Source organism: Hypomesus transpacificus, chromosome 24 (genome assembly GCF_021917145.1).
Source record: "Hypomesus transpacificus isolate Combined female chromosome 24, fHypTra1, whole genome shotgun sequence".
NCBI classification, from domain to species: Eukaryota; Metazoa; Chordata; class Actinopteri; order Osmeriformes; family Osmeridae; genus Hypomesus; species Hypomesus transpacificus.
This window is the reverse complement of record NC_061083.1, coordinates 5,710,801-5,722,151: the sequence shown is the minus strand read 5'-3', so window position 1 is coordinate 5,722,151 and position 11,351 is coordinate 5,710,801. Positions and strand designations below refer to the sequence as shown.

The 11,351-nt window shown below is 47.7% G+C and overlaps 1 protein-coding gene across 1 annotated transcript; it reads left to right on the top strand.

Moving 5' to 3' along the window:
- Positions 1–459: 459 nt before the first annotated feature.
- mapkapk5 (MAPK activated protein kinase 5) lies at positions 460–10,139 on the top strand. The gene is made up of 14 exons (XM_047048437.1): positions 460–1,422; positions 2,544–2,617; positions 4,290–4,365; positions 4,766–4,863; positions 5,083–5,191; positions 5,323–5,412; positions 5,506–5,601; positions 6,017–6,097; positions 6,311–6,498; positions 6,766–6,886; positions 7,172–7,302; positions 7,457–7,572; positions 8,059–8,163; positions 8,392–10,139. The coding sequence occupies exons 1-14, from the start codon at positions 1,387–1,389 to the stop codon at positions 8,484–8,486; spliced, it is 1,416 nt and encodes a 471-aa protein (XP_046904393.1). The 5' UTR covers positions 460–1,386; the 3' UTR covers positions 8,487–10,139.
- Positions 10,140–11,351: the final 1,212 nt, after the last annotated feature.

The window sequence follows — 11,351 nt, the reverse complement described above, 5'->3', positions numbered from 1 at the left end:
TTCAAATGTAATGCAACCGAATAAAACATAGTAGGCCTCCAAGAAATGAAATTGCACTTTCACTCAGTTAATTTAATAAACCCAATTGCATTTTTGGAGGTAAAATATTCAGAACTCCCTCTTAACTATATGCTTCAAGTTGGTCAAATATAAGCTCTCTTGCAACTGCATGCAGGTAAAAAGTTGTAGAAGTCGGACTCGGTTTCTTTTGATGCAAACATTTTTGCCCGCATTGAAAAATAAGGACCCCTCGGACCAGATAGTAGACGGTCCATTTTGTATACTGATGTTAAAAGAACACAAAAAAGCTTATAAAACACAGAAAATGAGCTAGAAGTCTATTATTTCCAATTTAAATATGAAAGAGATGTTAAAATCCCACTCTAAATTTAACATTTTGTCTCCCTAAACCATACATTGAGACATTTGATCAGGCGTTCTTCTTAGACAGCCCGTGTTTAGTTAGCTTCTTGGTTGGTGTGTTCTTTGACAAGAACGACTGTGTGGATTTAGATTGGGTTTTATGCGCAACCCTAACAACTCGCGTATTATTTCGATTCTTACTTTTAGTGCTGTTACGAAAGGTCAGCTATACGTCGGCAACACTACTCACTGTTATACTCGCTCTCAAATGATTAATGTCACTCTTTTGCTATCAAGGTAGTTCTTTACGCTAGCTTAGCAAGCATCGGCGAAATTTCTCTTGTCTGGTCTGTGTGGTACACGGTGTGCCTATTTGCTTTCCCAGTCGCCTAGGTTTCTCCTGAAGTTCTACGTGCTGTCAAAACAACTGTTGCTGTTTTCAAAGTTAATCTCCAAACCAGCACGTCCTATAATTATTCATAATGCTTGTTAGCTAACTAGCTTGTTCGCCAGCAATCCCGTGTCTCGGTGTCTTCACGCAGGGCTTTAGTCGCACTATTGCTAAAAATACACCGCCACTCTTTGTCCCGCACTCTGCGACCTGCCTCCTTAAAGCGGTGAGCTTGCTTACTGGAACTAGTCCAAGGGACCTTTTTTATCATCTAGTCGAAGTTTGGCAATCTACATGGTCGCTTCAGTGAAGTTAGGAAGACTGGAAGAGGTTGGAGCTAGTGGTTGTGAGCCGATCCGGTCTGAAGCATCTTGCCCCAATTGGGCAGAGTGGAATCGGTCTAAACCAGTACACGCATTCGGTTGTGTGTACTTGGCCGAATATCGAGCAGCATTCATGGCTTCGACCTGTCACCAGCAATAGTGTAGCAATTGTTCTATCGGGGGGAAACATTAGCTAGGTAGATAACTGTTTAACAGTAGCTTACTTGTAAAGGTCAAACTGTCAGTTTAGATTGTACGTCCAAGAGAACAGTTTTAAGGACTTTTCTAGCGGACCTTTTCTGGAACAACATGTCCGAAGATAACAACGCCGACAAATTCATAAAGGTAAATATAACGTCATATTACACAGTTGTAGCCCTGTATGTAAATGTGTGTGGAGTAATTCTATCAAGTAGCTTTTTCTCTTTTGTCCTAACTAGACAGCATTTACACCTAGCATTGGTTGGGTCTGATTGATTTGTTCTCAACCCAGCTCAATTTGCTGCCCTGATTTAGAAGTAACCTGTGTGTACTCTAAATTTAGTTTGTAACAGGCTTCTGTCCGACACCCGTAACTCTGTTAGTTAGGGTTTGTGTATCTGTAGATTGACTGTATCCACCCCCCCTACACACATACACACATACATACACACACAGTTCCTGCTTTTGGCAGCTACCTTCAGTGTTACACTAGGCCTCCATGTCAGTTATTCTAAGTCCGTCCCCTTATCACACCACTGGGTCAGAATGTGCCGGCTGGGGTGGGGGGTGGGGGCTGGGTGGTGGGGGGGTGTAGAAGTTGGCTTGGTGTTGGGAATTGAGATACTGCAACAACTAATGCATGTAAGGTACGTTAGTCCGATGAAAGAGAACATTTTAAACACTTGAAACAAATATTTGTCTCTGCTGCCTCCGGCCTTTGTTTCCTGGAATTTTCAGAAATTATTAGGGCATGCCATCTTCTTTTTTTAGACAGGGCAGCCAGACTAGAAATAAGGTTTTTTCTCAAGGATCTTAGTCACAGGTCTCCAACACCCCTCAGTAAAGCATATACTCTAGACATCTGGGCAGACGCCCAGAAAAACAGATAGGAGATCTCTGGTCCTATTAAAGCCTGCAAGCCTCTGTTGAGTAAATGGAATGTTGTCTCTTTATCACTCGTTCAGTGTTTGCATTACAGCAGCTTGGCTCCTCTGCCAGGTCAAGGGGGACATGCGACAGGGATCTATCTTGTTGGTTGTACTGTAGGAGGTGGGTGAGTGGTATAGCTCAGTGGTAAGGCCATTGTCTGTACTTCCAAGAGATTGCAGGTTCAAATCCCCCCATCTGGAGTTTGCTTGGTATTAAAGCGTCAGTTCAATTAATTCAAATAATCATCATTTTTGTGCTCTTGCTGTGTGGCATGTTGTGTGAAGTGTGAAGTGTATCTGACACCATCTTTGTTCTCTGTGCTGATGCTCTCCCAGGAAACGTCTATTTTGGAGGAGTATAACATCAACTGGACCCAGAAGCTGGGAGCTGGGATTAGTGGGCCTGTCAGGTGAGTGTAACCTGATCCTGAACCATAAACATGTGTCCTTCTGCCTCCTTGAGGAAATCTGAACAGGTGAAAGCTCCTGTTCCTGGGGTGACAGAAAGCTACATTAACTAACCCTAGCCCCAGTCCTAACCCCAATTTCTAGTCCTAACCCCAACTATTAGAAGTAACCCAGTCCCAATTCTAAGTCTAACCCTAGCTCTCCTTTTAACCCTAGCCCCAGTCCTAACTTCTTACCCTAGCCCCAGTCCCGACCTCTGACCCCAGGCTCAGCACCACACCTCTCACCCTGTCCCTAGCTCCCCTGCCAACGCCCTATTTCAAGCCCAGACCTTAAAGCCAGGCCATTCCCCAGCCCTGGCCCCCTTTCACCCATCCGTTAACACATTAACACAAGGCACTGCCAGTGGAACAGGGAGGATTAGCAGCGCGTTAGCTCCTTCATGCCACACTGACCCTGCACGAGCACAGCAGTCGGGCTGATACATGCTGTCTGAAGTCAACCTGTCTGGTTGCTGTGTCAAGATGCCCTCCAAACAAACCCTTCAGACATGTCCTCCCCTGTCTTTAACCTTTATACTTAGCTCATATCATGCTAGCCTAGCGTATATCATGCTAGCCTAGCTCATACCATGCTAGCCTAATTCTGATTATGCTAGGTCAGCTCATATCATGCTAGCTTAGCACATATAATTCTAGCCTAGCTCATACCATGCTAGCCTAATTCTGATTATGCTAGGTCAGCTCATATCATGCTAGTTTAGCTCATACCAGCCTAATTCATATTACGCTTGCCTAGCTCACACCATGATGGCACAACTCACACCATGATTGCGTAACTTATATGATGACTCAGTTATCAGACAGATGTCCTTGTCTGAGGAACCTCCCTCTTACAGGGAAACAGCAGTTTTACAAGCCTGTGTCAATCCTTCCCTGGAGGTCCATTATGATTGGATGAGTGAACACATCACCAATAACAGTCAATTTCATATCAGAGATTACATATCTTTCCTAGACAGAGGGGAGGGAGGGCGGGCGGGCAGACAGGGTGGATGGAAGGAAGTCAGGCAGACAGGAATGAAGGAACACAGTGAGTGTTATAGAAAAGGAACATGGATGTAGAGTCCAACAGCAGCAGTGTGTTAGTCGTCCAGGATTTAGACGAGGCTTAAGTCCCAGTCTTTCTGATCTACTGACACACACACACACACACACACACCAGCTCTACATTCCTCCTCATCTCCCTGGCCCCACCCCACTCCACCCCACTCTCCTGAACCAAACTCCTTTCTACCACAAACCGTTTAAACGGTATCTTTCAACTGTCTCTGGTTTCTTGGAAAGAAGAAAAAAACGAAATAAACATCTCTAAGCTATCCCTGGGGAGAAAGTGGGACTCTAATATAAAATAATAATCTCACCCACACACAAACTGTATACACTCACTGTCTTTTCTCTCTTGCACATGCACCTTGTTGTTAAGCTCCCTCTGGTGAACTTTGACTGTGAACTGAATGTCCCCCGAGGACATATTAGTGTAATCTGTGTGTACGAACACAGATTATGGTTGAGACGGAATGTCTAACTCCCTAGCAACTGTGTGTCTCTGTCTTGTGTGTGTTTGCTAATGGCTGTCAAGTATTTCATCTGACTGTATGTGCCGGCTCTACAGAGTATGTATAAAGAAATCATCTCAAGAACGACTGGCCTTGAAGATCCTCATCGATCGCCCCAAGGCCAGGAACGAGGTTTGGGATGTTGTTGTTGTTTTGGATCTCTGCATGCCTCTCTCTCTGTCTCTCTCTCTGTCTCTCTCTTTCTCTCTCTCGCTCTCTCTCTCGCTCTCTCTCTCTCTCTCTCTCTCTCTCTCTCTCTCTCTCTCTCTCTCTCTCTCTCTCTCTCTCTCTTGCTCTCTCGCTCTCTCGCTCTCTCGCTCTCTCGCTCTCTCTCTCTCTTTATCTCTGTCTGATCGCGTGCATGTGTGTGTGGTTTTGCATGTTTGCATGTGAGGCGCTAATTTACTGCGCACAAACAAACATCACACACACTCACACTGCCGCCAGCTGTGTTCCATCTGGGTCACCTGTCCTGTCCTGCTGTTTGTGTTCCATCTGGGTCACCTGTCCTGTCCTGCTGTTTGTGTTCCAGGTGCGTCTCCACGTCATGTGTGCTTCACACCCCAACATCGTCCAGATCACAGAGGTGTATGCCAACAGTGTCCAGTTCCCCCACGAGTCCAGCCCAAGGTGAGCGAGTGATGGAGTGAGTGATAGAGTGAGCGATAGAGGGATAGAGTGAGTGATAGAGTGAGTGATAGAGCTGGTGGATGGATGGGTGGATGTAAGTTTATTTGCACATTTATTTTTCACAACCCCTACATCCTTCTGCTGACCCCTCTCTCTCTCTCTCCCCATCTCTCTCTCCATTTCTCTCTCTCTCCATTTCTCTCTCTCCATCTCCACCAGAGCCAGGTTGCTGATCGTCATGGAGATGATGGAGGGAGGGGAGTTGTTCCACAGGATCAGTCAGCACAGACACTTCACAGAGAAGATGGCCAGCCAGGTCACCAAACAGGTACACACAGATACGCACTCACTCACTATTGCACTGTACACACAGTCACACACACACACGCATATGCTCACACTCTCATTGTACACACACGCCTTTATTACAGTGTGTGTGTGTGTGTGTGTGTTTGTCAGATCGGACAGGCCCTGGAACACTGCCACTCTCTGAACATCGCCCATCGGGACCTAAAGCCGGAGAACCTGCTGTTCAAGGACAACTCTCTGGTGAGCTCAACCTCCCCCCCCCCCCCTCAGCAGGGGGTCAGACACGCCCCCTCACCATGCTCGCTAACGCTAACCTCTACCATGTGTTCCCAGGATGCACCAGTCAAACTGTGTGACTTTGGCTTTGCCAAGATCGACCAGGGAGACCTGATGACGCCTCAGTTCACTCCGTACTACGTGGCGCCTCAGGTACACACACCTGGCCTCCACCCTCACACCTGACCTCTAGCCTCCACCCTCACACCTGACCTCCAGCTTCCACCCTCACACCTGGCCTCCACCCTCACACCTGGCCTCTAGCCTCACACCTGGCCTCCAGCCTCACACCTGGCCTCTAGCCTCACACCTGGCCTCTAGCCTCACACCTGGCCTCTAGCCTAACACCTGGCCTCTAGCCTCACACCTGGCCTCTAGCCTCACACCTGGCCTCCAGCCTCACACCTGGCCTCTAGCCTAACACCTGGCCTCTAGCCTCACACCTGGCCTCCAGCCTCACACCTGGCCTCTAGCCTCACACCTGGCCTCTAGCCTAACACCTGGCCTCTAGCCTCACACCTGGCCTCTAGACTAACACCTGGCCTCACGTCTCCCCCTCTCCCTGTAGGTGCTGGAGGCTCAGCGGCGACACCAGAAGGAGAAGTCTGGGATCATCCCCACCTCACCTACCCCCTACACCTACAACAAGGTAAGGGCCCAGACAGGGAGCCAAGCTCAACCACCAGGATGCCAGTGTGATGAAGGACAACATGCTCAATCATGGAGAAGCACCAAATATCTGACTGCTCCCCCTCTCTGCATCCCATCTCTACCCCTCCACCTCCATCTCTACCCCTCCACCTCTATCCCTCCACCTCTACCCCTCCACCTGCCCCTCCACCTGCTCCTGCTCTCCCCCCAGAGCTGTGACCTGTGGTCTCTGGGTGTGATCATCTACGTGATGCTGTGTGGCTACCCGCCCTTCTACTCCAGGCACCACAGCAGGACCATCCCCAAGGACATGAGGAAGAAGATCATGACGGCCAGCTTCGACTTTCCCGAGGACGAGTGGAGCCAGATCTCTGAGATGGCCAAGGACATCGTACGCAAGTAGGTCCCTCCCTCCTCCCTCCCTCCCTCCCTCCCTCCCTCCCTCCCTCCCTCCCTCCCTCCCTCCCTCCCTCCCTCCCTCCCTCCCTCCCTCGCTGAGTTGGATCAGATGTAATAAAAAGCTCTTGAGTTGATTGTTAACTTAAGTGACCTTCTTCTCTTCTTCCCTTCTACTTTGTCCTCTCCTTGCTCCCTACTCCCCCTCTCCTTGCTCCCTACTCCCCCTCTCCTTGCTCCCACCTCCCCCCCTCCTCCTCCTCCCCCCAGGCTGTTGAAGGTGAAGCCAGAAGAGAGGCTGACCATTGAGGGGGTCCTGGCCCACCCCTGGCTCAACTGCACCGAGGCCCTGGACAACGTGCTGCCCTCCTCCCAGATGATGATGGACAAGGTGAGGCCTAACTGTTTCCCCTCCCTCTCACTGGTGCTGCAGCACCCATAGTGACCACCAGAGGGCGCTGTTAGATCGTAATTCAACATGTGCACCTAGCAAAACGAGTCATGTTTACTGACTCTCATGACCACTCTCTGTCTCCCTATCTTTCCCTCTCTCCCTCTATCACTGATTCTATCCTGGTGCTGTCATCTTCCACATTTTGCTTTTCTTCTCTCATTCTCCTTCCTCTGTCCGTCCCTCCCCCCCTCCCACCTCTGTGCCCCTGGCTGGGGCGGGCAGGCGGTGGTAGCAGGCATCCAGCAGGCCCATGCAGAGCAGCTGGCCAACATGAGGATCCAGGACCATAACGTGAGCCTCAAACCCCTCAACTCGGTCAACAACCCCATCCTGCGCAAGAGGAAGATGCTGGGGTACTGTCCACTGTCTCCTCTCCTCTTCCTCAGTAGATATGTCTGTGTGTGTGTGATGCAAGGGAAAAGTTTCTATACTGCCTCTTCCTTTTCTATAATTGTTGTATTTTCCAGTTTTCTCAGTATAGTAATCTATACGTGTGTGTGTGTGTAGCACCAAGCAGAGTGATGGTTTTTTCATCCATGACCCGGAGAACGGAGGTGAAGACTGCAACGTGGCCCTGGAGAAACTACGAGACGTCATCGCCCAGTGCATACTACCACAAGCTGGTCTGTACACACACACACACACACACAGTACCACAGGCTGGTCTGTACACACACACACACACACACACAGTACCACAGGCTGGTCTATACACACACACACACAGTACCACAAGCTGGTCTATACACACACACACACACACAGTACCACAAGCTGGTCTATACACACACACACACAGTACCACAAGCTGGTCTATACACACACACACACACACAGTACCACAAGCTGGTCTATACACACACACACAGTACCACAAGCTGGTCTGTACACACACACACACACACACAGTACCACAAGCTGGTCTGTACACACACACACACACACAGTACCACAAGCTGGTCTGTACACACACACACACACAGTACCACAGGCTGGTCTATACACACAAAGGCTCACACACTCAATTTTTTCACAATTTCTTTCTGTCTCTCACTCACACACACACGCTCTAACCCCGGTGTTCTTTGTGTGTGTGTGTGTGTGCGCAGGAGAGAACGAGGACGAGAAGCTGAACGAGGTGATGCACGACGCCTGGCGCTTCAACAGGGACTGTAAGCTGCTGAGAGATGGACTGCAAGGACTCAGCTGGGACGGTATGCACACACACCCACACCACACACACAGGACTGACCACACTAGACCAACAGTAAGAGGCAGGACTTGACACAGAACAACCAGTCAGCCAACCAATGGGGGCATGCCAACCACACTCCTCCACTCCTCGCTCTTTTGTTGACAGGAAAGGCTATTTCATAATAGTGATTCATATCGTAATAGTATGCCATAAAGACGTGCTCAGTCAGCTCCATGTCTGGTTCCAGGCCGAGCCTTCTCTGACAAGGTGGATCGTTTGAAGCTGGCTGAGATTGTGAAGCAGGCCATCGAGGAGAAGACCAACCTGGAAGAGCCGCACTAGCAAGCTGTCGCTCTGTTTTTCTATCCTTTCATATAACCCTTTTTAAGCCAGCATCTGTATAGAGGCTTTTATACCTGTACATTGTACTGGCTGAAATATTTTTTCCTTGAACTCCCTTCCAAGACTTATTGTACAGCTGTAGATACTCAGAGGACTCGGTACTTAATTTTTGTTTTTATGAACAACCTTATATATTTTAGGGGGGTTTATTTTTGCGAAAAGTAAACCAGCAGAAAGGAGAGGGAAGAAATTGTCAAAAGAAAATGGGGGATTTTATTTTTTTTCTACAAGCGACTCATCCTGGATGTCCCTCGTCAATGTTTTAGTTCTTTAACCGATTTTATTTCCTTTTATTGTATTTAATTTCTTGCGATCATTTTTTAACAACATTATTCGTTCTATTTATTGAACAATGAGTTCCGTTACGTTAAACCCTCGCGCCTTTTTTGATGTCATATCAGCCTCAGAAGCAAACGCACGCACACGCAGCTCTAGTTAAGACTAAAACTAGATGTGTACCAGGACAACAAGAAGTTTGGAGTGCAATAGTGATTATGGTTGTTTGCATATCATGTGAAGCTTTTTTAGCCTTGTATACATACAAATACATAGTTGATGACGTGTGTATTTATGTGTTGCAGTATTATTGTGACGTGGAGCATGGACCTTTCTGTAGCTCACTCACTGCTGTGTTAACGTGGTAAAACTTAGTTTCATCACAAAACGGAGACCACTATTTATCAGACATCCATAAGGCTCCAAGTCAGTACTTGGATTATTTGTAATGTGACACTCTTTGTTTCTTTTTTTCTTGTATCCGCGCTCCTAATTAGTGCTTTTCCAAACTTCTAATCACCTGACGTCGTCTAAAGTCTTAGCCTTATTCTGATGGGAGCAGATGGTCTCAAGTCTGTTTTTATTATCGTTTGTTTTCTTCTTTTTATATATGTATGTGTGGGACAATAGCGAGGCAACCCATGAGCTGCATGAAGTCTTCTCATACAACACGGAGCTGAAAACTGCTCGTTGAGAAAAAAGATTGTGCGTGTGCGAGCGTGCGTGCTTGAGAATTATGTGCGTGTGCGCGGGAGAGCGAGAGTGAGTGTCAGCCAGCATGTTCTGTTGTGAACAAACCCTACCGCTCAAGATTAGGCACGTTCGATTTAGCTCATAAAGCTGACAGGACTGAGAGCCACAGACCATGAAGTGCAAAGGACACCGTGGGGAATATCAATCAGATGTACGCTACCTAAAAACCCTACGTGGCTGGAAACGGGTTTTCTGATAAATCAGAATCCTTCGTTCATACTTGATGCTAATGCTGTGGAACGCGGAGCGTTGCCCTGGTCTTATAGACTCAACCTGTCTTTACTGTTGTCACCTGTCTGAAGGAATTATGGAAAAGGTATTCCATTTAACAGGCTCTGCATATTCAATCTGAACATAATTGGATGGCTCTAGGTTAAGCTCTCTTAACACAAACAGTAGGTTATACTACAGCCAAATGGTGTCAAATCAGCGAATTCTTATAGTTGAAACATTTTGGGGTGAGAGGCATGCACAGTCTCTCTCCCCCTGTTTTGTAATGTAGCATTTAAGCCGTTATGGAAGACTTAAGTTCTGTATGTTCCTCCGTCAGTATTTCCCTTTTTCAGCCCCCCCCCCCCCCCCCCCCCCCCCCCCCCCCCCCCCCCCCCCCCTTATCTGGCCTGCTGGCATTACCATCCACGTGCTGGCTGTTTGTAATAAAGGAATTCTTTACAACATAAATAACTGGTCTGGGTCCCCTTATGATCCGGTTTTGTTTCACACACACACAGATTTACATTTAGTCGTTTAGCAGACGCTCTTATCCAGAGCGACTTACAGTAAGTACAGGGACATTCCCCTGAGGCAAGTAGGGTGAAGTGCCTTGCCCAAGGTCACAACGTCATTGGGCTCGGCCGGGAATCTAACTGGCGACCTGCAGATTACTAGACCGATTTCCTAACCGCTAAGCCATAGGATAGGTATTCTAAGCCACCTGACTACCACACAAACATCATCAGTCATCAGTTTTTGTACACGTTCTACACAGGTTGTACTGCACATATGACTGACAGTGACCTCGTGTAGGCTATACAATGTGTCTCAAGACGGTTTCTGTCACGAAGCTAAATTCCCGTCTAACGCGTGCACACATACTCCCTTTCGTTCGGGCCCTAGATTTCCTCATTGTTAAAACACTAAATTGCCTTTACAAAACACTACAGTGTTTGCTAATTCATCTCCATTAGAGATGTGAATATTAGCCGCTAACGAGCGGATAGAACAGCGCGGCGAGCTGATTAGCATGCCTGGGTAATTAATGTGTAATTCTGCACGCTGGCAGGGTCGTCGGTAATTGTTTGCATAGTTAGCACCTCCGCACCTACATTAGCAATGCAGATATGGAGGGGATTGAGAGCGGCGGCAGTCAACCACGTGGGACACGATGGCGTATGTCCGCCACCATCGTTCTAGCCTCTAACCCCCAGAACAAACCATTTATCGACTAAAATTAACATTTGTACTTGAGTCTGATGTCAGTATAGTCAGCCACATGGGCCCACAGCATTAAGCCCATCCAGTTGGGAACGCACTTATCTAAAACAAGCAGTCAGTTTCGAGCATGCAATTCTCCATAGACATTGAGTGTCTCTCTTTCTATCCAGTAAATCAACATAAACGATTGATGGCCAGGTGTGTTGCACAAAGCAGCGTGCAAATGTGACTGTTTAGTGTTCACTGACATTATTACTGACACGAAACGATCGCGTATTTGGTTTCAACACCACAGTAATGTAGAAAGTATTAAGATATCAATATGTATTTTTGAGGTTATGG